The sequence below is a fragment of the Olea europaea genome, unplaced genomic scaffold (assembly GCF_002742605.1).
Source record: "Olea europaea var. sylvestris unplaced genomic scaffold, O_europaea_v1 scaffold617, whole genome shotgun sequence".
Taxonomy (NCBI): domain Eukaryota; kingdom Viridiplantae; phylum Streptophyta; class Magnoliopsida; order Lamiales; family Oleaceae; genus Olea; species Olea europaea.
In genome coordinates, this window is record NW_019264523.1 from 96,294 (window position 1) to 122,564 (window position 26,271).

A 26,271-nucleotide genomic window follows, 5' to 3' on the forward strand; every position below is an offset into this window, starting at 1 on the left:
TCTTTCTCCAAACCTATTTACATATAGATGGTGAGTCGGGAAAACAAACATCCAGAACACGTACATACTATGTTCTTGCCGAAACGAAATTGGTGAACTCGAGATGTGACATGTCAGTGATGTATGCCACAGCAATGCAATTACACGACTGAGGCACGATGGAATAAAGAACTTTTGGCATCAATTCGAACTCTAATTTAGACTTGAATAACATAAATCTCCCTAGGAATTACCTGCCCCTTTAATACTCGTAAACAATCCAAAAGACAGATCAATTTTTATTAAAAACAATAAATATTGTACATTGGTTGCAGAATGTTCAGTCAAACCATCTAAACTGTCTATCATACCGAAAAATATCTATCAAAAAGTGAACATGTAACGAAGATAACAAGCCCGACTCTCAAATGGGACGTACAAATTGAATGTGGTGCGTGCGGATCTTACTACAGAATCGACAGTCCGTTCCAAGTTTCCAAGCAATCAGCTGCTATCTGATAACATTTGAAAATATATCAGCAGATAAAAGCGTTGCGATTTTAGAAAACAGTAATATTTAAGTAGTACATATTTATCGAAACATTTCAATCATTCAATTTTAGAACAGTATAAACACATGGATCATGACATATATATAATAATTTTTTTAAAAAACACTAAATAATGTTTGCAAAACAAGACGAATAACAATATTCTTGTGAATAAATTACTGATATCACTAGAAATCAACATATATACCATCATCTGATAATAATGTTGTGAAATACAAAAAAAATCTCGACATGTAGGTATCCATTGACAGCTTTACTTAGATACATAATAGAGTCAAATCTTATGTTGTAAATAAATCAAATGATAGACAAGTTCGATTAACCTCTTCATTTTTGTAGCCACCACTTCTACTTTGAATTTTTCTACCAAAAAAATGATTAAGAAGTTTTCCTCACTTCATACCCCATCAAAGAACAAGGGGTTACACAGAAAAGTAAATATTTCTTACCAAATTCAATCTATAACACCCTTCCATGCAGAATGATTGAAGGAAATGGAAGAAACAAACTTGGTCTGTCACACACTGTTCGCACAAAGCATCAATAATCAAACACGTGGACGATCAATGTAGTTGTATGTAAACCCAGAGCAATAGCATGATGAACCAAAAAGTCTCCAAGACCTATTGTCAAGAATAATGAATATACACAAACACACTTGCCTGCTACACAACCTGGTGTGCGTGCAGGTGCACACACATACATGCATGGAATGCTTAGACAATATTAGAGCTCGAATAGAAAACTCCAGTCAAGAGACCATGAAATGATGTAATCCCTGAATATCCAAGAAATACCTCTTATCTCATTAGAATTGGATCTGGATAAATTTCTATGTCCGCATTGTAACCAGTTCATCCATCCCACATTGCCTAATTTGTACTACCATTTTTTCATCAAAAGATGGAGAAATATCACAGCAATGACGACGGGGTGTCTTCAGCTGATATTAGAAAACAAAAAAGTCTTTCATCGTTAACAAGAGTATTAATCATTAAATAACCAAGATTAAAAGAACATGGAGAACCTGCTCAATGTCAAAATCTAGCTTTGGTGATAAAACTCTTATAACTTTTAGTTTCTCGATGGCTTTCAGTCTAACACAACTGTCAACATCACGTTTGGTGTAGCTGGTCCAGACCTGATTCGTGTCAGAAACAACAGTATCCATGAAGAAAACAGCAGGTCTTTTGCATGGATCCCTAGGGAATTCTCTAGTGTTGAACATATAGTGGCTTGAATCCACATTTTTGCCCCTCCTCCATGGTCTAAAACTTTTCTGCAGTGAGAGGATATCCAGAAGAAGTTTGTTTCCCTCATATATTTGAACAGCATATCCCCATGCAATTGAAATGGTTAATGAGTTAGCGTGGTCATAGCAAACAGTTTGTTGTAGAACCTTAGCTGGATCAACTTGTACGGCCTTGAAAAGGTGTTCCAAAGATTGAATCCTGCTCATACCAGGAAAGATTGGTTCTACTGCTTCCATATGATGAAGTGATAGAAGCGGCGATAATGGATGGGCTGCTAGAAATCCAAACAGATTTCCCCGAACATCAACCTAAAAATACAGGACAATTGAGTAAACACACTAACAAAAAACATGATAAGTATTATAAGCTTAAAAATCATTAAAACCATACAAATTTCATCTTTTTTAATCAACAATTGATTTTTAAGATTCACACCAATTGAGAAGAAAAGAGTATTTAAATCTTTAAACAGATCAGGGTTAACAACATATCCAAAGTCCGAACATAATTATAATAAGCCACACAACTGCATGCATTGAAGACGAAAATATTACCCAAATAGTTTATATGCATTTATGCCTGTGATTCCAAGTTCTCAAAAGATTATCTGTTGCACCTATTACCACTACTCCCACGAGATAACCAATAAACGTATTGAATATGGATTCAATGTCATGTAGTTTCGGCATGTTCCTGGAAAATACCATTACGAAAAACAAAGGACAAACTTTTGCCAACAAATAAATCTACTAATTAATCGATACTTCAACTAAAACCACATTTCTTATGTGGGAGCTCGCATTCTGATAAGAACAAATAAATATATGATCAAGTGATTACTTTACAACTCCAAGTTAGTAGCCAATTACATATTAAATACTTCACTCAGAATAAAATATTATACACGAAATGTAATACCTGATGAAACCCGGGTTCAGGGGTCAACCCAACCCCAAGCTCCGACAAGCACGCAAAAATCCGAGCGTCACTGCCATACAAATGGGGGTACCTATCAAGACAAGAGTCAAGAACCCGAGCCAAAACCCTGGCCAACGGTGCACTAATTGCGAACCCACCGCCCCCAAAAGCCATATTAAAGAAGAATTTATCATTCTGTTCAAAGCTCTCAGAGCCATAGCCAATGTAGTACCACCGATTGTGATCGTACTTGGACAAAATTCTTACTAAATTCTCAGTGAAAAAGACAGTGTCATCGTCCCCGAAAACATACCAGTGAATATTTGGGATGTCGAGGGTAACAGCATCTTTAACGATGAGGGCAATGCGGTAACCGGATGGGAGATTGGGGGAGGACTTGGAGGAGAGTACAATAGGGGGAATCGAGGAAGGATTTGTGGCTTCAGTTGTGGGCCTGTCTAGGAAGATGAAGGTGTTGTTATGGACAGAAATAGGATCGCACCAGAGACGGATATAAGGAATTCGGCGGGGGAGTGAGGAGGATGAGGAAGCAATGGAGAAGAGGACGTCGTGAACGGAAAGTGGAGGAGGAGGAGAAGGAGGGAAATTGACAGCCGCGGAGGTGGCGGCGGGAAGGGCGGGGCCGCGGTTGTTGAGGTAGAAGAGGAGGGTGAGAGAGAGAAGGGTGGAGAGGACCAAGAGTCTGTTTTTGATGCGTGATCGAGGGACGATGGGTCTTGAAAATATGGGCATTTCGACCGAATCGAGGGACGGAACCTGCGATTACGAACTATAAAGGAATATTTCTTAGTTTTGGGAAAATTAGAATCGTGGTCCTTCACCTTTACTTGATAGACTACTTAGGTTTTCAATTGTATCATTTATGCCCCCGGATACAACAAAGTCGTCCTTTTCTTTTTTTAATTACCTATGAAGGGAAACGTTAACATCTTAACTCTTTTTATTACAGAACGAGATCGACGGATTATCATATGCCTCTGTGCCTTTCAAAGTTCACAAAATATGAATCCTTACAATTTCTTAGTCAAAGTAAATTATTTATGGTTAACATGTGCTAGCATCAATGAACTAGATTGACAAGTCATTTGATCCATCACTTTGAAGTCCTTTTCTGTTAATTTGTGTTGGCTAGCTCGTCTGTTATAGTATCTCTTCTTTTCAGATATGCATAATATTGATTTCCATATTTCATTTTCAAATTTATATATGTTTCAATCAATATTGATATTTTAAGTGCATTTCCTATTCTCTCTCTTCTTTTTTTTACTAGGATCCCGCAGTCGCTACTATTTGGATGCACATTGGGTAAATCCTTGGATTGACACAATAGCCTGCAAATCACGCCAGTCAGGTAAACCACACTATGCAAACCTTGTGCGACAAACTCGATCGAAAAAGTATTTTTATGGGGAATTGAATTGTATTCACTATGCAAGCCCTGTGCGACAAACACGATAATGAATCTATGTTAGTTGACATATTTATATTCAAGTGTCAAAGCACTTGTATTTAGGCTCTTGACTCAACTCCCAACTTCCATAGACGAGCAATTTCCGTTAAAGGCCAACAACAAATACCCCTGAATCTCTCCAACTAAAACGGAAATTTTTGGTTTTCAAAAAAATTAGAGTTGAATATGATAGAGTATTAAAAACTCATTTATGTAAATAATAATAATAATAATAATAATAATAATAATAATAATAATAATAATTGTTTCGCTCGGGTAGTTGCTAACAATTAAAAAGGGATCAGACGATTATGTAAGAAACAAACCTCTTGAGACAAAGTCCCAAAAATGGGTGTTTTATTGACGATGACTTTACAATTGAAAACTAAACAGAATGCCTCCAAGGGGTGCAAGCACACGAGTACTGAAAAGAAATAAAAAGTCTAAACTAAGAAATTGAAATTACATATTCTCTGTTTGAGAGTGTTTTTTTCGAGCTACCTTTACTTTATGTCTTCTCTTCCTTTTATATTCCCTTGATGATTTTTTCGTGATCAACCGCTTAGAAACTGCTTGATTGCTTTATAACTACCCACTTTCTCTACGGTGGCTACCGTGTTGTGGAACTGCCGTCTCTAACTGCTGTCACTACTCTTTATCGTTCAACCGTTTTCAACTGAACTCCTTGAATCATGGAACGTGATAAGGTTACTCGATAACTGTTTCAATAACTGTGCTTCTGGAAAACTATAACATCTTATGTTTGTTAAGATCTTGGGCGATTCGAAGGTTTGGGCGAGAACAAGGTCATAGCTCTGGGCGACTGTAAGGCACTTCATTCGCTCAGATCTTGGGCGTCTTGCAAGCTTGGGCGATGGTGTTACTGTATTCGTGGGCTTTCACTACATTCATTAATAACCATATCAGGGCCTTTATCCTGAATTGCCCAGTTGGGCTTCATTCTTTGGACTATTTGATTTGGGGATTCCTCAATTGGACTTCGTTCCCTGGGCTATTCGATTTAGACTGCACTTTTAATGTGTCAACAATTACCCCCAATATAGCATAATTAATACCAATTATTAATCTTTGCCATATTTACCTTGTATTTTCCAGCAACATTTGAAATTCCTAAGAATTTCAATCATTATTTCCTTTCATAGCCTGAAAAAGTGCAACGCTACAAACCCTTATAAACCCCAAAAGACACGCCATTTCGTTGTACCACTAAATCACGTCTCATTATTTCGCGCTTCTTTCTCGCCATACCACTATTCATCTTCTTGCTTCTCTGCTACGTTTCTCGAGCAAATTTTAGCAAAACTGTATTTCGTTTCCAATGACTGCTCCACAAACCCAATATGATGACTCTTTTAGCTTCGACGATTTTCAGAAAATTCTCACTCGGCCATATGTAAATCCGAACTTTCTTGCACCAGCCAATGTCGAACTTAATGAGTTTTACCTGGGTCCTTCATTCACCAACGCCGAAGCCGTCGAACAACTGGCGGTGGGCCAGCTGTTTTCTTGTACTCAAGGCCCTCCATTCCTGAACTCTTTGCCGCTGAGGCCTATTTGCGAAAAAGGTATTCGAACTTGGCCTAAATTTGATGCTGTTTTCCGTAGATAGCATGCTCGCCTTGTGGGCTATGGTCCTACCAAGGTAATTTTTGATCGTGCTAAGATTTCTGATTTATTAGAAATCTCTCTTCAACCCTCAATTTTTGACTCAGCACTTTTTCCTATTACTTTAAGTTTTTGGTCTTCTGAATATAATACTTTTATTTTCCCTCTTGGTCCCATGTCAATCACTTTAAGGGATGTTGGGGCCCTGATAAATCTTCCACATTTGGGTGACACCATTTTCCCTGGTATTTTGATTTCTGGTGTTGCCCCCAAAAATTGACAAAAAACTCACTGAGTCCTATTCAAGCTTGCAAAGCTGTTATAATCACTCAAACGCTGAACCTTCCCATGCTGAGCGTGTGGCCTTTCTTCAGATATGGCTTTATAAATATATTCTGTGTGTGTCCAGTTTGAAGCCTTCTATGAGCTATTTATCCATAGCGCACGAATTGGCGCGTGATAGACCTTTAAATTTGTGTTCCTTCTTTTTGGCTACCCTCTATAGAGGCATGGCTTCTCTTCAATTTCAATTGAAGAATGATGCATCTCCCACTGACAGTGGGCCTCTTTGGTTCGCTCAAGTATGGTTGAAAGCCTATTTCCCATCACTTGGTGCTCTATCTATGTCCATTCGTTCTGCTACCTGCTATGGGCTAGCCATTAACCTATTGAGCCCTGTAAATATGTCCAGAATGGACATTTTTCATTCTTTTATACTTTAAATTCAATTCCTTATTTTTTCCCTTTCCTGCTCATTTAACTCCAGACTATGTGCAACCTCCATCCACCCTGGACAGTGCGAGCGCCTTTCTGCTCGTTTGGGTTCAGTTTTTGACTGGGAGGGAGTTGTTCCATGATATTTTAACTGGAACCAATGCCAAAGCTGGGATTGAAATATATGCTCCCCAATTTTTTGCTCGCTAACTTGATTTTGGCCAAATTTGGCCTGTTCCCCCTTGTTATTCAAAAAATTTGATAGACCGCTTTCACACCATTAATAAGGTAGAGGCATAAGCTATAAATGCTCGTAATATTCTTTTGACAAGTAACTTTTCATTAGCCCCCTTCGATCCTAGCCGTATCGTTCACCCCCTTTTTGAACAACTCTGGCCATCAGTAAAGCGTAGATTGTTTGCAATTGATGTCAATTATGCTTTCCATTCACTGGATCAACCGAACATTCCTTCCACTTCTCCTATTTTGGTCACCCCTGTGTCCATTAGAAATCTTTCCTCCCCCGCTCGTGCTAAACAATCTGTTCATCCCTTTACTTCTCTACCTGCCAATCCTATTGCAGCTAAGAGCGCCCCAAGCCACAAACGGTCAACTTCAGCATCTCCCATTTTGGAGGATGATGATGATGATACTCCTCTCATCGTCAGGAGAAAGGGAATTGAATTGAATTCTATTTACTCACAAGCATACCTTTCTATGTGCTAATGATTTTCTTGAATTTCTCAAAAAAGTTCAGCCTCTCTTTTGAAGGCTTTGGTGTTGGCAGCTCCTGCTCCATCATCCTCTGCTGGAGCTGCTTCGTCCAAACCAGCTGATGAAGGGACTACGCTTAAAGAGAAACCTTCAGTCCCGGAACCTTCATCACAATCAGTGGACGAGCCACCTTCTTCCCAGGGCGCCAACCCCCTAAACGTCGAACTAGAAGGTAATACATTTTTGATGTTTTACCTTTGCTCGTGCTATTAGTTTCTGATTTGTTGCTTCTTTAATCATGCAGAGGCTTCCATGGGTTTGCCCGTTGTGGCAGAGTCTTCTCGCCCAGACAAGGGGAAGTCTCCCCTGGTGGTGGGGCCACAGGTGGTGGAGCCAACTGGTGATATGCCATCCCATAAGATTGCTGATAAAGTAACTTTTTGCTTCACTTTTATTTTCACTTTGTTTATTGTAGTGAAAACCTTCAATGTTGGCATTTTTTCTTTACATGATGTTGATGAGATTGTATGTTCCATCCAGGACTTGTTCACTTCCTAGGGGCAAGCCAAGACGTCTCGCCCTGCTACAACCGATCGTCCTCCTGCTTCTTCAGAGGAAGACATGAAGTTTCTCAAGCAGTCGATATTTGAGTATGTATCTTTTATGGATATGGACATCGGTCAGGCTAGTGCTGCCAAACATAAAGATAAACTTGAGCATTTGAGTGCTAAGTTGGCGCAAGCACTGACACTTCCGTCGCTCAACATTTCTGCTGATTTTAAAGCGACGTTGAAAGTTGTCCACTCTGACAACCTCTCTTTGCTGGCAAAAAATGTTGAACTGAAGGCCATGAGTACTCAATATCTTCGCGCTGCCTCTAAAAGAGAGTCTTTGCTTCGGGAAATCAACAAAGCTGAGGACGAATTGAAAGAAATATCTTCCGAAGTTATGATTGAAGACTTTTTGATGACCAGTTTGGCTGCACAGATGAAGGAGTTTCAAGCAAGGATGGATGACTGCAAGGCGAGAATGGCTGCTAAAAAGCGTAATGCTTCCCAAGAAATTGAGCGAACCAAGTCTTTGGTTGAGCAGTACAAGAAGCTGGAGGTTGATGATGATTATGTAGCTGAATTGAATGTCACTTCTTCTCATCAGAGTGAGGATTGGGGGAGACTTAGGAAAAGAATTTGTTCGGTCTGGGGCGAATCGTAATTAAGACATCTAATGCCTTAACTTTTCTTTTTATAACTTCGTATTCACTTTCCTCTTGTAACCTCGTACTGATAGCCATTGCCAATTTTGGATGTAACAGCAACCATTGTCATTAATGAACAACTAATTTGTCTTCTTGTGTATTTATTGACGTTTGTCCTTAATCGTCAAACCCCCTAAGCATTTAACTATTTTATGATAAGATTCATGTACATTCTCTTTTGGTATTTCTATCTCTTTTCCTAAGACTTTGGGTCCTTTAACTCCAATTACTAGGCACGAATGTGGTTGTTCATATTCTGTCTCTTCACCTTCACGCCCCTATAAATGCACGTATATTTCGTACTTTTCATTTTCATTTTCATTTTCATTTTCATTCTTTTCTTCAAAAACTAATTTGCTGCCATTGTTTGGCATCTCAACGATCGATCCAGCATTTTCGTCTTCCATAGAAATGGATCATTTGATCCACCCATTTTGCCACCTGTTTTGATGTCACCTTTGGTATGGGAGATATAGGAAATATTCTTTGGCCAGCAAAATTCTTCCCATCGTCTCCATGTTTTTTACAAGGAGTTCAATGATGGAAGACAATTTTTGAGGATGCCTGTCAAGCCACCTTACTTGATGAGAGTGTTTCTCAGTCTCCTTGCCCGTTATTGCAGCGATGCATTTAGGTAGGCGAGGTGAGGGTGCTTCTCTTCCCTTCTGCTTGCTGAGAGTGCTTCTTGGCCTCTCTGCTTGCCTTTGCAGCAATGCGATTAGGATGACAATCAATGCTAGTTCACCCTCTTACTCGACGATCGACCGAGAGATTAGTTCGTTCTTAATTTTAGCTTATAGAGCGTTTAGTATTTTGTATCTTGCAACTTTGTAATGAACGTTTGATAATAAAGGAATTTATTTGAACGTATTTCGCTTTGGCCCTTTTTTATCTACAATCGTTCAACGCGATTTGACTACACTTTTATTTGTTCACTTTCCCATAAGGAAGGAACATATTTTTTTAAATATTTGCCATTAATGAATCTCATGTGCTTTGTGTCATCTAAATCTTTCAAATGATAGGCTCCATTAGGCAACACACTATTTACTTTATATAGTCATTCCCAATTGGGTGACCACTTGCCATACTTTGGATCCTTGCTATCCAAAGGGAGTATTGTTTTCCAAACCAATTCACCCAGGCTGAACGACTTGGCTATAACTTTTTTATTACAAAACTTAGTCATCCTTCGTTTTTGAACTTGCAATCTATCTAGGACGTCCAACTTTAATTCGTCCAACTCCAATAAGTTTTGAACTAGTGATTCAGTATACTCATCATCACTTAACTTATGTTGTAAACACACTCTGGTCGATTGCACAGTGATTTTCATAGGCAAAATGGCCTCCTGTCCATAAGGAAGTTGGAAATGAGTAATTTTGGTACTTGATCGAGGCGACGTCCTATAAGCTCATAAGGCCTTGTTTAGACATTCGTGCCAATTTCTGGCATTTTCATCTATCATTTTCCTTATGATATTTTTTAGAATCTTATTAAAAGATTCTGCTTGTCCATTGATTTGAGTGTAATATGGTGTGGAGTTTATTAATTTAACTCCAAACTTGCTCAAGAATTTATTCACTTGATCTCCATTTAAAGAAGTTTCGTGATCTACCATCAAAATTTGTGAAATTCCAAATCTGTAAATAATGTGATCACGGATAAATTCTATGACACTCTTTTGAGTGATCTTCTTTAAAGGTATCGCTTCTACCCACTTAGTGAAATAATCAGTTGCAACTATAACAAAGGTATGTTGTTTGGACGATGGGAGATAAATCTTCCCTATCAGGTCTATCGCCCAACCCTTAAACGCCCAATGTTTGATAATAGGTGCCATCTCTCGTACTGGCGCCCTTTGTATTGGACCATACTTTTGGCATGCTAGACAACTCTTTGCATACTGAACGCATGATTCTCCCATCTTTGGCCAAAAATATCCATTCTTAATAATGAACCATCTCATCGTTTGACCAGCTTGATGAGCTCCACATATCCCTTCGTGCACTTCAACCATGATCGTCTTGGCTTCTTGTAAACTTACACATTTTAGCAATATACTATCAGAGCGTTTCTTAAACAACTCTTCATCTATCAGTGTATAGTTTAGCAAACGCAACTTCATTTTTTTACTATTTCCTTTATTAGGTTCTTTAAGGAACCTTTTAATCTCTGCCATCCAATCTATTGCATCTCCATCTTGTATGCAATGAATTTCAATCGTTCTCGCCCTTCTTTGGACCACGGGCAATATTGTTCCATACTCATAAGTAGACTTCCAATTTAAAACCTTCGAGTACCCTGAGGCCATCTGGGCCAACTCATTTGCCACGTTAGTATATATATCCTATTAATGCATTGAAACTCTATTTGGTCAAATTCTTCCAACAACTCTTGGACGATTTCATATAGACTTATAATGGAATCACTTTGGCACTTAAAATCACCAATCAATTGGTGAATGACCAATTGAGAATTGCCTCTAACGATCACATTCTTTACTTCCATATCTATTATTAATTCTAGACCCACGATTAAGACTTCATATTCTATCCAAAGTGAATGCTAACTTCTAGCAAATCCCTAAAAGATTTATCAATGCTACTCCTACCCTTGCATCTTTAGAGGTTTTTGACTCATCGAAATACAAAACCCAAGGTTTTAATTCGAATGAATTGATTTCCAATTCAATTTCTTCAGGCATGTCAAGGCATAGATGATCGGCCAGAAAATTAGCCAAAACCTGATTTTTTATTACCTTTTGGGGTATGTATTGTATTTCGAATTCTGATAATGCTAATGTCCAAAGGCCTACCCTTTGGTGTAAAATAGGGCGAGAGAACATATACTTAACCAAATTTACTTTGGAAATCAAATAAGCGGTTACGGGCAATAAATAAGCCCTTAATTTTGTACATGTGAAATACAATGCAAGACATAATTTTTTAATGGGAGAGTAATTACATTCACATTTTATTAACCGTCTACTCAAGTAGTAAATCGCCCTTTCTTTACCAAATTGGTCTTCTTGCGTGACCATTCCAGCTATTGATTCTTTTTCAGCCGACACATACACTTTCATTGGCCGTCCTTGGATTGGTGACACCAACACTAGTGGACTTGATAACTATGTCTTTAGGCTTTCGAAAGCCTTTAGATGCTCTTCTTTCCAGATAAATTTGTCCTAATTTTTCAACTTTAAAAGTGACGAAAAAGTTTTAGTTCGCCCTGCACAGTTAGAAATAAAGCTTCTTTAAAAGTTTACTTGGTCTAGAAACCTTTGCAATTTTTTTTTGCTGCTAGATGATTTGGCCTCTAAAATGGCCTTCGCTTTATTTTTATCAAGTTCAATCCCCCTTTTGTGTACTAAGAAACCAAGGAAGTTTTCTGCATTAACACCAAATGCACATTTCAAGATATTCAATTTTAGTTTATATTGCTTCATTCGTTCAAATGAACATCTCAATTGTCCAAAATTGTCCTCTTCTTTAACGAATTTGACCACTATATCATCTACATACACCTCAACAAACTTGCCTATCATATCATGAAAAATCAGGTTCAACGCCCTTTGATAAGTTGCTCCTGCATTTTTCAGGCCGAAAGGTGTAACTACCCATTCAAAACATCCTAAAGATCCAGGGCATCTAAAGGCAGTTTTATGTATATCTTTCTCAACTATATAAATTTGATTGTATCCTGAATACCCATTCATGAAGGAATACATTACGTGTCCGGCAGTTGAGTCTACTAAACAGTCTATCGTGGGCATTGGATATTCATCTTTGGGTGTGGCGATATTTAAATTTCTAAAGTCTACGCACACTCTTAATTTACCATTCTTTTTTAGCACTGTTACAATATTGGACAACCAATTCACATATCTGGCTGTTCTAATAAAGCCTACTTTTAATAATCGATCTATTTCTTTCTTAATCTCGGGAAGTACATTAGAAGCAAAACCCCTAGGAGGTTGCTTATGAGGCTTAAAGTTTAGCTTGGTTGGCAACCTATGTTCCACCAAATCTCTATCTAAACTAGGCATATGTTCATATTCCTAAGCAAAACAATCTTTATATTCCTTTAATAAAGCGATTAATTTATCACTAACCTCTTGATCGAACATTTGGCTGATGAACATTGGGCGATCTTCTCCTTCATTGCCAATATTCACTTTAATCAGAGGGTCTTGTGCTTGAGCATGTTCAGGCTTGGCGATCCTCATCACTTCATCGTCCAATTCCCTTGTAGGCACTTCTTCTTCTAAACAATCCACCTTGTTGACTTCTCGGCCAATACTTTGTTCCAACTCAAACACTGCCAATTTGTCTCTCAATGCTTTCAAGGCTGCTTCTTCTTTCGTCTTTTCCTTGCATTCTTTATGGAAAGCCATTAATTTGGTTTTGAAGGCCTGAATATCAGTCATTTGCCTTTGTTGCTTACACCTCATTTAAAACTCCTTGATTACTCTTTTGCCAATTACTGGCTCTTCTAGGGCCACTATATTTGGCCTCATCTGACTGAACATTTCAGTGAGTGCATCCATCAAAAATGGCTCTTCACTCTGTGCGACAATTTGAGTTTCTTCTCCATCTTGGACTACTCTGACAGGTCCATAATTTCCTTCGTACATGAACCTTTCAACTGAGTTTACTTCTGCGACAAAAGGATTATGATCGGCCTGCACCACTTCTGCTTCACCTTTGTCATTCCAAAAAACGAGGCATTGATGGATCGATGAGGGTATACAGCGACTTCCGTGTATCCAATCCTTTCCTAATAACACATTGTAACTAGTAGGACCATATATTACAAAGAAGACTGTGGTCCTAGTTGTTTGTCCCTATAGTTATGTCCAATGGCATAACCCCTTTAGCTGAAGTTGCCCCTCCATTGAAACTCGTAAGGACGACTTCTGTTGGGATCATATCGCTTTCTGTCTTTGCAAATTTTCTCATCGTCCTAGATGGAATGATGTTTATAGCTGTTCTATTGTCGACAAGCACTTTTGCCACAGGTATGTCGTTAACTAGAGCTTTAACGTACAATAGTCTCAAGTGTTTAGTTAACTTCATGGCTGGCTGCTTAAAAATAACTTTTTCGGCAGTATCTATTTCCACTTCCTGCTCGTCCTCTGTCGAGTTATCCTTTTGTGATAAGTCAACGTGCAGCATGTCGTACTGAGCTTCCGTTTCCTGCATTTCCTTTTTACTGTTTTCTAATGCTTCTTCTTCAGTTACTTAACCTGTGGGAGGAGGCATTATTCTTGGAGGTGATCCATACTTTTCAGAGCGATGAACTCTCTCTTTTCTTTTGGGCATCCCGTACAGCACGTAATAATTGAAAGAACGCCTAGACGGCTCCCCTAAGAAGTCCACTTCACGAACCCCCTCTCGATATAGTTGCTTCAACAGAGTATTGTATGATACTCCTCTTTTTCTTCTTTCTGCTTCCAAATCAATTTTCTCTTCGATATTCGTCATACCATCATCTCCTTCATCATCGTAGGCCCCTCTAAAAGTTTGGCCTTCTTCATATATTCCAGCACGCATACTTCTTCTTCGTTATCCTTCCCCTCTTCTTCTTCTTTCTCTTTATTCTTGAACTCATTGGCTAGCAAATAGTTATTAGCCATAACAAGAGGTAACGTACCAAACTGAATAGTAAGGGACTGATCTGGATCTTCTCCATCTCTTCTGTCTTGCTCAAATTTCGACCTACCAGAAGAACTTTCTGGTAATTCTTTCATCGATTCGCCTGTACCGGTCTCCATACCGTCTTCAAGAATATTTTGATTGGCCACCTCGAGTAGCTTAGGCGCCTTAGGACGTGGCATTCCCTGTTGTTGCCTCATCATCCGTCCATAGTTCCGTTGAAAACGCCTTTGTTGGGTTCTAGTCATCTCGTTGAAGGGTATCGCCCTTCCTGCATTATACTGAAACGAATGCCATACATTTGGTTGGCGAGACTGTGGCCTGAATGTTCTCCCATTATTCACTGGCCTGAACTGCCTCTCAAAAGGCGATCCCCTATAGGCCGATGTACCTCGCCCTCTACCAGGCTGAGCGTTTGGAGAAAAAATAGGGCGACGGTGATGCTGCCATATCACTGGTTTCTCTGTATTCCCACTCACTTCTCTTTTACATCTTGCACACAGGATGTCTTCAACCTTTTCAGGCTCTTTCCCTTTGATACGTTCAAAGACACTAGAATGCGGTCCAAGGTCCTCTTCCCCGTCATCTATAACTAACTTGAATTTTGACAACTTATTTTTGAAACCAGTCGTCACCATGCTCACCCTAAGTAGCTGCGGAAAAGGGTTTTCATCCACTGCCATCTTTCTCTTATCCTCGAACGTAATTCGTCCGGATTCAATGGCATCCTGTAACACATGGCAAAAAATCAAACAGTTATTAGTCAAATGTGACCATGTATTATGCCACTTACAATATTTTTTACCCTTAACTTGTTCAAGGCTTGGCAATTTATGTTTATCGCTCAGCTTTATCTGCTTATCCTTATATAGTTTATCAAATATAAGGTCAGCTTTGGTTACATCGAACGAGAACGTTCTAGCTTTTTTGTTTTCATCTTTTATAAGCTCATTTTTGCCTGACAGTCTAGGCTTAGCCATTATAGGACAAGTATACGTGTCTCCTTAATTAATTCGGCCAAACACATTTTGGTTTGATCGTAATACTCGTCATAAATGGTATGAACATCAAATTTTGGGTTTCTATAATAAGTCCTTTTACTAGAATTTTTCATTTGCTCTTCTTCTCTTATTAATCGTTCATACCTAATCACGTTCGCGCTCAATTAGAAAAGATCGGGAAATTTCTTGTCTTGGAACTTCTTTTTCAAATCAAAGCTTAGACAACTTTGAGTGATTTTGACAAACTCCTTTTCAGGCAAAGGTACAAAATATTTACTTCTTACTGTCTTGAACCTTTGAAGGAAACCTTCTGCCCATTCGTTTGGCATTTGACGTAGATTCGCCAAATCGGCCAAAGTAATTTCGGACTCAGTCTTATAAAACTGAACGTGGAACAATTGCTCCAATAGTTGCCATGTTTGAACAGAGTTCGCTGGCAAATTGATGAACCAGGAGAAAGCTACTCCTGTTAATGAACTAGGGAACAACCTCATTTTATGGTAATCAGTTATGTCACCACTTTGTAGTGTGAATCGCCCTATGTGTTCTAGCGTAGACACCTCTCATAAATCGGTAAATAGTGAGAATTCTGACACTTTATACCCTCTAGGCGATGGATATGCTTGGTCTACCCACTTAGGATATGACTTTGTGTAAGTTGGCCTAATGACAGGACGTACCCCAAAAGCCATCTGATCCTGTACTATTTCCATAATTTGATTCCTCAACATGACGTTGGGGTCATATGAAATTCCTACAGGTTGGTTGACCGGTTGATTTGCTTGAGGCCTGATATTTGGTCCTTGATTGGCAACAAATTTTCCATGATTTGGGCCATTGTTACCATTAGCCTGAATATTTACCCCATCATTAATACGTGGGGCATTCTGTCCATTATTTAGGATATTATCTCTTACGTTTAAGTTACCCCCCAAGTTAGATGTATCATTGCCACCATTCTGATTTGGCATTACACCGTCCCCCTAGTTTGAAGTAGAGGGACCAAAAAGTGATTCTACCCCTTGATTTGGACTTAGGACTGGGGGATTATGTCCCACAATTGTCCTAGTTTGGAAGTGATTTGCAAGAGACACGACTGGCTGACAAATTTGGCCTACTAACTTATTCATTATTTCATTCAAAGTATTCAGTTGTTTGGCCACGTTATCATAATGTGCATTCCCATTCTGGGTAAGTCTTTCCATATTATGAATATTTCGTAGATTTACCTGTTCAACGACATCCTGTGTGAGTTCTCCAAGTAATGCATGCATAGTTCGAGGACTCAACTCTGTCATTGGTTCGTAACGACTATGACTGCTCTGATTCTGTCCATCTGTTTGTGGAGAGCTATGCTGCTCCTCATATCGCTCGATCACAGACTGAACTCCTCCCTGACTTGCTTCCTTATCAGATTTCTGAGGCATATTGTTTCACTTTTTGTATATTCAACACCAAACACCAGGGTCCCATTGGGCGTGCCAAATTGTTTCGCGCGGGTAGTCGCTAACAATTAAAAAGGGATCAGACGATTGTATAAGAAACAAACCTTTTGAGACAAAGTCCCAAAAAGGGGTGTTTTATTGGCGATGACTTTACAATTGGAAACTAAACAGAATGCCTACAAGGGGCGCAAGCATACGAGTACTGAAAAGAAATAAAAAGTCTAAACTGAGAAATTGAAATTACATATTCTCTGTTTGAGAGTTTTTTTTCGGGGTTCCTTTACTCTATGTCTTCTCTTCCTTTTATATTCCCTTGATGATTTCTTCGTGATCAACCGCTTATAAACTACTTGATTGCTTTTTAACTACCCACTTTCTCTATGGTGGCTAACGTGTCGTGAAACTGCTGTCTCTAATTGCTGCCACTACTCTTTGTCGTTCAACCGTCTTCAACTAAACTCCTTGAATCGTGGAACGTGATAAGGTTATTCGATAACTACTTCAATAACTGCGCTTCTGGATAACCATAACATCTTATGTTTGCTAAGATCTTGGGTGATTCGAAGGTCTGGGCGACTGTAAGGCACTTCATTCGCTTAGATCTTGGGCTTATTGCAAGCTTGGGCGATGATGTTACTGTGTTCGTGGGCTTCCACTACATTCATTAATAACCTTATCAGGGCCTTTATTCTGAATTGCCCAGTTGGGCTTCATTCTTTGGGTTATTTTATTTGGGGATTCCTCAATTGGGCTTCGTTCCCTGAGCTATTCGATTTGGGCTGCACTTTTAATGTGTCAACAACAACAACATCAACAACAACAATAATAATAATAATAATCTTATTTTTAAATTAAATAAAAATAACATGAAAAAATATAGAAAGAGCAACAAAGAAATATTTGCCAAACAATGAACACTCCACCCCATCATCTCTATCGTACGTTACAATCCCTTGCTAACCACTGATACAAGTCACACAACCCTTCTTTCCAAGAACAATTAGCACCATGAATAGTATCCACTTCTATGAAATACTTGAAAAAGAGGATTTAAAGAGGATACATCGCTAATGTGCTGGTAAATGGCAATCATGTTCAAAGTAAACACCGAATAGTCGAACAATAATTGTTGAAAGTATACGAGTAGTAAGTGCAGCCCTAGATGACTTCTCTCATATTGCGAATATAACAATGATTTAGAGTAGAACTCAATTTTAAAACTAATATGGCCACCATCTGTATTTTTTACAAATCTATTTACGTTGGACACCTGAGTTATCAAATAATAATAATAATAATAATGATGGCATTGGCTCGTTAATTCTTGTTGCGGACCAAATTGATCAAAAAAGTATAAATAGCAATCTAACCTAACATTTGCAAGCATTTCTCTTCATCCATGACGTTCCTATGAAGTTAGTTACATAATTATCAGAAATTAGCAAATAATTCATTAGCTCTGTCTAGTTTGTTCAAAATCGTTTGGGCCACATTAATTTATTGAAAATTGAAACTAAATTAACCTACTAGAAAGGGTCAGGAGTGAGTGATATGCATATATAATGGTTTAGGTCTATCTGTTGTGTAGGTAATGGTATCAAGGATCTGTTATGTTTTCCTATTAATGGAGTACATGTTTTATGGTGGCGGTGGGAGCAGCGAAATGCCAGCATGGTGGGAAGACCAGATGGGTTGGGATCATGTAGAGGTAGGACTTGGGAGTAGGAGTGAGAAGTGACGGATCTAGGAATCCAAGTAAGCATGGACAGACTCAGGTACGTCCACCCACTATAAAGTAAAAATAATAATAATAATAATTTTGATGGAGCCAGCACAGACCGCTACAGGCTCCGCCCCTGGGGGTGAGGTAAGAATTGGAGAAGATGACGATATTTGAGAGCCAATTTATAACTCGGTCAAAAGATTAAAAACAACAAAACATTACAGAGATGAATAAGAATAAATTAGAGTATGCTTGGGATGATTATAAATCTCTTGTAAATATTTGAACACAACTTTCATCTTGATTCTTTAGAAAATATAGAGGGGAGCAACCAGTCTACAAACTAAGGTTCTTCCTTCGCCTCATCTAATTTGTTTTCCCCTTGTTTAATTGACATCTCCTTCCCATTCTTGAGCTCTTCGTCTCGAGCGGCAGGGCCATCATAATTGTGCACCTTGTAATGATGACTCATTGCAAAGGCCAAAAACACCAAGAAATTTATCACTCCAAGAACTGCAAGCATCCAGTAGAAATTTTCCAATTTTCCCTTATTGAGATTGCTCCTTAGCCAGGTTCCTTTTGTTGCTTTATCGACTAGAGAAACCAGCAGGCTACTCACAAAATAACCCATTGAGAGTGTGCTGAGGAATAAGCCGGTGCTCATTGATTTCATCCTTTCGGGTGCCTCTCTAATGAAAAATTCCAGCTGACCGACGTATGCAAATGCTTCACCGGCTCCCACGAGGAAGAACTGAGGGACAAGCCAGAAAGCTCTTATATTGATAATATGATGTGTGGCATTTTCTCTTCTTTTCTTTTCTACAAGTGCAGCAGCTATCATGCCGATGATTGAAAATACCAGTCCAATTCCTACTCTTTGAAGGCTCGTGATTCCTTGGACATTATGGGTGATTTTTCTAGCAATGCGTACCACGACTCTTTCGTTAAGGGATGTGAACAGAAGAATGGTGATGAAAAGAAAGAAGGAGAAGGAGCCGGAAGGAATAACGAAACTTCCAACATTCCTGTTCATGAAGGTTGCTTGTTCAATGGTGAATGTATTCATCTGAGAGTATACTGTCCAGAAGAGTATACAAGTGGACCATATGGGTATAAGTTTAAGTACCATTTTCACTTCTTCAACTTGTGTAACTGTTGAAACTTTCCAAGGATTGTCTCTGTTTTCAGTGGCAATTGCATGATCATCCATGATTGCTGCCTTGTCTAGACAACTGAAAAATTAGCAATTGCAGTGTTGGATTTTCTACAATGGAGAGTGCAGATTCACAGTTACGTCTTAACATTACGATTTCAATCATGACAGAACGTTCGGAGGATAAAAACACAGTTGTTAGCATCAGAACCTGCCACTGCAGATATTTTCCGTCATTTATACAGATAATTCAAAGTAATTTCCATTATTTCATTCCTGAGAAACACACTTCGTCTGCACAGTAATGGAGAAGAACACTGGTTTCATTTCTAAAGGCGCCATTTATTTCCAAGTAGAACAATCTTTTTGAAGCAGGAGTTCAAAGTAATTGTTCTATATAACTAAGTGAATTGAGCTAGCAGAGATGATTGAGGCCATGGTTCCAATTTAGAAATTAGACACTTAAAAATGGGAAAAAGTGCTCTCGTTGATCAGAGTTACACAAGTAACTTTAAAATTTCACATTCTTGGTCAAATTTATCAGCAAAACATATGGAGATAAATTGATTTCATTTACCTGAGTCGTTCGGTGTGGGGAACTTCTGTGTTGTAATATTCATTCAACAAGCTGGGATGAGAAGGATAAGGAAGGGTCCTCTTCTTCCAAGCCAAGAAAATGACCCTCCACAAGACAGTTAAAGGACTACCTTGAGGCTTCCTAAATCGGTATAAAGGCGTCCCACACAGCAATATAGCAACAGCTATAATCATCGTCCCAGCCGATATTCCATATCCCCATCCTCTGCCTACATGGTCTTGTATATACACTAAAACTGTAACGGCGAACAAGGATCCAAGGCTAATAGAGAAATAAAATCTATTGAAGAAATAGATCATTGCCTTCTCCTCTTTAGGATTTGATATGTCAAACTGATCAGAACCAAAACCAGAGACATTTGATTTGATTCCACCGCCTCCCAATGCTATTGTATAGAGAGCGATATAAAGCATAGCTAGTTGCCTGCCGCTGGCCTCGATACACTGCTGTCTCCTCGAGTTACTGCACGGAGGAGGCCTCATGCTAGAAATGCTTGTGGCCAATGTCAATAATGTTACTCCCTGGTTCAATGTGTAGGATTGATGAAATTATTTCTCTTGTAATTCATTTACGCAAAAAGTTTTAAAGGCTATAAAATTTGCAATTTATGCATCTACAGAGATATTATATGAGAGACAAAAATATAGTGCTGATAAAGCTTTCGTTACGTGTTTGATAGATTCAATTGGACAACATTAAACATGATATACGAAGGTTACTGGATGCTAATGCTCTGGCTTACCAAAGCAGTTATAGAAGCAAAGATTGCAACTGTCAAATAACGGCCAAGTTTAGCATCTGCCAAGAAACCACCAAGGAGGCCTAGAAGATTGAGAGTTCCCATGAAGTTTGTCACAATGTTTGCAGATTGTGCAGATGAAAGATGCAAGATTCCTACTAAATAAGTCACCAAGTTCATCGATATTCCCATGACACAAATTCTCTCAGATAACTCAGTCCCTGAAACAAGAATTAAATACATTATTAGCTACTTTTCAAACATATATTACATCAAAATGTTAAAAGCATCACCTAAGATAAGACCGGCCGCCAGCCATCCACCAGTTCGTGACCTATCGACTGGCTTTCCTCGAAAATCCACCAGAGTTTTATCACTCTCTCCATCTTTGCCTCCATTTTGTTGCACCAAAACCTGTCATAAACATTGATATGATGAAAACAATATTATCCATGCATTACTACATAATTATCAAGTTGTTCGAAATATGGGCTTACCATTTTCGAGAGAGAAAAGGAGAAGTGATTCAATTTCCTTACGCTAGAAGTACGTGTACAACTTCTGTGCTAAGATTATGAATATAAAGGAATATGTCATATGTGGAAATGAATGATTGAGGAGAAAACTAATTGTTGGCAAGAGTTACATTCATTTCCCCCTACGTTCTTTGTATAGTACAAAAAGTGTTTTATTCAAGAATTTTTGGAAGTATCATCTTGTGGCTGTAATGTTAAGAACCGTATTCAGATCAGAGCTACAGAGAAATGACAATGACACTTCAAAGAAATGGTTCATATCTCTATAGGGCAATTTCGTGGGACCAGATTCTGATAAAAACTCAACACTTGTTACGATTTGTATCCCGTGAGTGGGGACATTGATCTTAGGCGAAAGTTTGGTAGTATCTTCACCTGTTGGCTTAGGAATCGATGTCTGGTATTGATTCTGTCCGAACATAGTGTTAGACGTGATACATCGGTGTATTGAATAAAGTTTTGGGTTTATGAATTAGTTTGGAAGAGCTTGACAAGTTGAAGAGGGTCCATGAAGAAATTGGCAAAATGACTTTTACACGTAAATGGCCAAGTACTTGCACCTTGTAATGATGACTCATTGCAAAGGCCAAAAACACCAAGAAATTTATCACTCCAAGAACTGCAAGCATCCAGTAGAAATTTTCCAATTTTCCCTTATTGAGATTGCTCCTTAGCCAGGTTCCTTTTGTTGCTTTATCGACTAGAGAAACCAGCAGGCTACTCACAAAATAACCCATTGAGAGTGTGCTGAGGAATAAGCCGGTGCTCATTGATTTCATCCTTTCGGGTGCCTCTCTAATGAAAAATTCCAGCTGACCGACGTATGCAAATGCTTCACCGGCTCCCACGAGGAAGAACTGAGGGACAAGCCAGAAAGCTCTTATATTGATAATATGATGTGTGGCATTTTCTCTTCTTTTCTTTTCTACAAGTGCAGCAGCTATCATGCCGATGATTGAAAATACCAGTCCAATTCCTACTCTTTGAAGGCTCGTGATTCCTTGGACATTATGGGTGATTTTTCTAGCAATGCGTACCACGACTCTTTCGTTAAGGGATGTGAACAGAAGAATGGTGATGAAAAGAAAGAAGGAGAAGGAGCCGGAAGGAATAACGAAACTTCCAACATTCCTGTTCATGAAGGTTGCTTGTTCAATGGTGAATGTATTCATCTGAGAGTATACTGTCCAGAAGAGTATACAAGTGGACCATATGGGTATAAGTTTAAGTACCATTTTCACTTCTTCAACTAGTGTAACTGTTGAAACTTTCCAAGGATTGTCTCTGTTTTCAGTGGCAATTGCATGATCATCCATGATTGCTGCCTTGTCTAGACAACTGAAAAATTAGCAATTGCAGTGTTGGATTTTCTACAATGGAGAGTGCAGATTCACAGTTACGTCTTAACATTACGATTTCAATCATGACAGAACGTTCGGAGGATAAAAACACAGTTGTTAGCATCAGAACCTGCCACTGCAGATATTTTCCATCATTTATACAGATAATTCAAAGTAATTTCCATTATTTCATTCCTGAGAAACACACCTCGTCTGATTTCTAAAGGCGCCATTTATTTCCAAGTAGAACTATCTTTTTGAAGCAGTAGTTCAAAGTAATTGTTCTATATAACTAGGTGAATTGAGCTAGCAGAGATGATTGAGGCCATGGTTCCAATTTATAAATTAGACATTTAAAAATGGGAAAAAGTGCTCTCATTGATCAGAGTTACATTAGTAACTTTAAAATTTCACATTTATCAGCAAAACATATGAAGAAAAATTGATTTCATTTACCTGAGTCGTTCGGTGTGAGGAACTTCTGCGTTGTAATATTCATTCAACAAGCTGAGATGAGAAGGATAAGGAAGGGTCCTCTTCTTCCAAGCCAAGAAAATGACCCTCCACAAGAGAGTTAAAGGACTACCTTGAGGCTTCCTAAATCGGTATAAAGGCGTCCCACACAGCAATATAGCAACAGCTATAATCATCGTCCCAGCCGATATTCCATATCCCCATCCTCTGCCTACATTGTCTTGTATATACACTAAAACTGTAACGGCGAACAAGGATCCAAGGCTAATGCAGAAATAAAATCTATTGAAGAAATAGATCATTGCCTTCTCCTCTTTAGGATTTGATATGTCAAACTGGTCAGAACCAAAACCAGAGACATTTGATTTGATTCCACCGCCTCCCAATGCTATTGTATAGAGAGCGATATAAAGCATAGCTAGTTGCCTGCCGCTGGCCTCGATACACTGCTGTCTCCTCGAGTTACTGCACGGTGGAGGCCTCATGCTAGAAATGCTTGTGGCCAATGTCAACAATGTTACTCCCTGGTTCAATGTATAGGATTGATGAAATTATTTCTCTTGTAATTCATTTACGCATAAAGTTTTAAAGGCTGTAAAATTTGCAATTTATGCATCTACAGAGATATTATATGAGAGACAAAAATATAGTGCTGATAAAGCTTTCGTTACGTGTTTGATAGATTCAACTGGACAACATTAAACATGATATACGAAGGTTACTGGATACTGATGCTCAGGCTTACCAAAGCAGTTATAGAAGCAAATATTGCAACTGTCAAATAACGGCCAAGTTTAGCATCTGCCAAGAAACCACCAAGGAGGCCTAGAAGATTGAGAGTTCCCATGAAGTTTGTCACAATGTTTGCAGAGTTTGCAGATGAAAGATGCAAGATTCCTACTAAATAAGTCACCAAGTTCATCGATATTCCCATGACACAAATTCTCTCAGATAACTCAGTCCCTGAAACAAGAATTAAATACATTATTAGCTACTTTTCAAACATATATTACATCAAAATGTTAAAAGCATCACCTAAGATAAGCCCGGCCGCCAGCCATCCACCAGTTCGTGACCTATCGACTGGCTTTCCTCGAAAATCCACCAGAGTTTTATCACTCTCTCCATCTTTGCCTCCATTTTGTTGCACCAAAACCTGTCATAAACATTGATATGATGAAAACAATATTATCCATGCATTACTACATAATTATCAAGTTGTTCGAAACATGGGCTTACCATGTTCGAGAGAGAAAAGGAGAAGTGATTCAATTTCCTTACGCTAGAAGTACGTGTAGAACTTCTGTGCTAAGATTATGAATATAAAGGAATATGTCATATGTGGAAATGAATGATTGAGGAGAAAACTAATTGTTGGCAAGAGTTACATTCATTTCCCCCTACGTTCTTTGTATAGTACAAAAAGTGTTTTATTCAAGAATTTTTGGAAGTATCATCTTGTGGCTGTAATGTTAAGAACCGTATTCAGATCAGAGCTACAGAGAAATGACAATGACACTTCAAAGAAATGGTTCATACCTCTAGAGGGCAATTTCGTGGGACCAGATTCTGATAAAAACTCAACACTTGTTACGAATTGTATCCCGTGAGTGGGGACATTGATCTTAGGCGAAAGTTTGGTAGTATCTTCACCTGTTGGCTTAGGAATCGATGTCTGGTATTGATTCTGTCCGAACATAGTGTTAGACGTGATATCGGTGTATTGAATAAAATTTTGGGTTTATGAATTAGTTTGGAAGAGGTTGACAAGTTGAAGAGGGTCCATGCAGAAATTGGCAAAATGACTTTTACACGTAAATGGCCAAGTACTTGAAGACAGTTTGATGTGTTTTGGACATAAGTTCTTTGGTGGGGAAAATTTAATCCATGGTCACTGAACTTCAAGAAAGACTACCGTTGGATTCATAAACTTTAATTTATTTCAACTTGGTCTTTAAACTTCAATTTGATTTTAAGTTTTATAATTAGATAATATTATTTAGCCCCATTGGAATTATAATTCCAATCTAGGTGGCGTTAATATGACATTAAATTAAATAAGTAAATTATTTTCACCTTTTATTCAGTTTATCATCTAACGTCATCTAAATTGGGGTTGTAATCTCAGTAGGATTGCATAACATTATTCTTTATAATTCTATTACATTCCGTTAGTTGTCGTCCCCTAAACTGATAGAAAATTGCTTAGTTGGCAGTGCCATAACTGATTTTCCACGATAATTGATATAGTGGCACCCTAAAAATGAAAATAGTAAAATGAAAGTTATGACAATGTCATTAGTCTCAAATGTTAAAGTTCGTGTTTTAATTATTATTTTTACATTTTTATGATTTATTGTAGTGTTAAATTAACACGATACACGGCGATTATGTGGAAAACATGTGAGATATGTCAAGTTGTGGAGAGATTTTCACACTATATTAAAGTTTTGTCATTAAATTCAGTACAAATTGAGATTGAATAAAGTTTTGTTACCCAACTGAAATTTTGCTATAAATTTATTGATCGCAGATTGAATTTATTTACCCTCTTGGAGGGGCTTCTTACGTCTGATATAGGAGTTTGTATTTTGCCTAAGGGGCCAAGTAAACAATATGGTTGAAAAATCAAAAAAAAAAATTCCAAATAAATGAATTGTTTGACAAAGTTTTTAATAAAAATTTAGCAAATTTTGATTTTAAAAAATGATGAAATATTTGATTAAAATATTGATAAAATTTAATTGTTCAATAAATTACATAATTAAAACTTTGACCTCAATTTTTTAATACTTTTTTTTTTTTTTTTATGTTGTACCAATCTGGCACGGTGTTTATTTTGACGATAATCATAAAGAACTTTACAAGACAAAGTTAAGGAGGGGTCCAACACTGGGATAAGATGAACGAGACGTGAGATTAGACGTTTTGTTTCCTTCTTCAATCAAGTTTATACGTGCATTTATTTAAAATAAATCCAACAACAACACTAGACTTCGTTTTTTGAAGATTAAAATTAGATTTTTTTAGTAGATTTTAATAAAAATTGATGATATGTGTGATTAAAATGTTGTGATTTTTTGAAATATGTGGTTAAAATTAA

General features: G+C 38.1%; 2 protein-coding genes across 5 annotated transcripts; both read right to left on the reverse strand.

The window, feature by feature from the left end:
* Positions 1 to 251: 251 nt before the first annotated feature.
* On the reverse strand, positions 252 to 3,921 carry LOC111389732. Of its 3 annotated transcripts, none has more exons than XM_023014684.1 (5): positions 3,036 to 3,918; positions 2,723 to 2,792; positions 1,579 to 2,112; positions 1,349 to 1,494; positions 252 to 494 (listed from the first exon to the last, which is right to left on the reverse strand). In XM_023014684.1, exons 1-4 carry the CDS (start codon positions 3,473 to 3,475, stop codon positions 1,384 to 1,386), a joined length of 1,155 nt encoding a protein of 384 aa, XP_022870452.1. In that variant the 5' UTR covers positions 3,476 to 3,918; the 3' UTR covers positions 252 to 494; positions 1,349 to 1,383. The 3 variants fall into 3 exon arrangements, with proteins under 3 accessions (XP_022870452.1, XP_022870451.1, XP_022870450.1); XM_023014683.1 differs by having other exon boundaries at positions 2,723 to 2,813; XM_023014682.1 differs by having other exon boundaries at positions 2,723 to 3,921.
* Positions 3,922 to 18,529: 14,608 nt separating this feature from the next.
* LOC111389731 (protein NRT1/ PTR FAMILY 6.4) lies at positions 18,530 to 24,548 on the reverse strand. 2 transcript variants are annotated; one of them, XM_023014681.1, is made up of 6 exons: positions 24,408 to 24,548; positions 24,204 to 24,324; positions 23,914 to 24,131; positions 23,151 to 23,692; positions 21,915 to 22,692; positions 18,530 to 18,782 (listed from the first exon to the last, which is right to left on the reverse strand). In XM_023014681.1, exons 1-6 carry the CDS (start codon positions 24,408 to 24,410, stop codon positions 18,672 to 18,674), a joined length of 1,773 nt encoding a protein of 590 aa, XP_022870449.1. In that variant the 5' UTR covers positions 24,411 to 24,548; the 3' UTR covers positions 18,530 to 18,671. The 2 variants fall into 2 exon arrangements, with proteins under 2 accessions (XP_022870449.1, XP_022870448.1); XM_023014680.1 differs by lacking the exons at positions 21,915 to 22,692; positions 23,151 to 23,692; positions 23,914 to 24,131; positions 24,204 to 24,324; positions 24,408 to 24,548 and adding exons at positions 20,059 to 20,600; positions 20,822 to 21,039; positions 21,112 to 21,232; positions 21,316 to 21,466 and having other exon boundaries at positions 18,530 to 19,560.
* Between the last annotated feature and the right edge of the window lie 1,723 nt (positions 24,549 to 26,271).

What these genes read in the sequence shown, in the direction of transcription:
- LOC111389732 (XM_023014682.1), bottom strand. Translation starts at nt 3,475, where the DNA reads ATGCCCATATTTTCAAGACCCATCGTCCCTCGATCACGCATCAAAAAC. An exon ending in CTGAACCCGGGTTTCATCAG is followed by an intron (nt 2,113 to 2,722) that starts GTATTACATTTC and finishes CTGTATTTTTAG; the next exon opens with GTTGATGTTCGGGGAAATCT. An exon ending in TAGATTTTGACATTGAGCAG is followed by an intron (nt 1,495 to 1,578) that starts GTTCTCCATGTT and finishes TTCTAATATCAG; the next exon opens with CTGAAGACACCCCGTCGTCA.
- LOC111389731 (XM_023014681.1), bottom strand. An exon ending in CCTCACACCGAACGACTCAG is followed by an intron (nt 22,693 to 23,150) that starts GTAAATGAAATC and finishes CTAATTTTTCAG; the next exon opens with TTGTCTAGACAAGGCAGCAA. An exon ending in CAATGAGTCATCATTACAAG is followed by an intron (nt 18,783 to 21,914) that starts GTGCAAGTACTT and finishes CATCATTACAAG; the next exon opens with GTGCACAATTATGATGGCCC.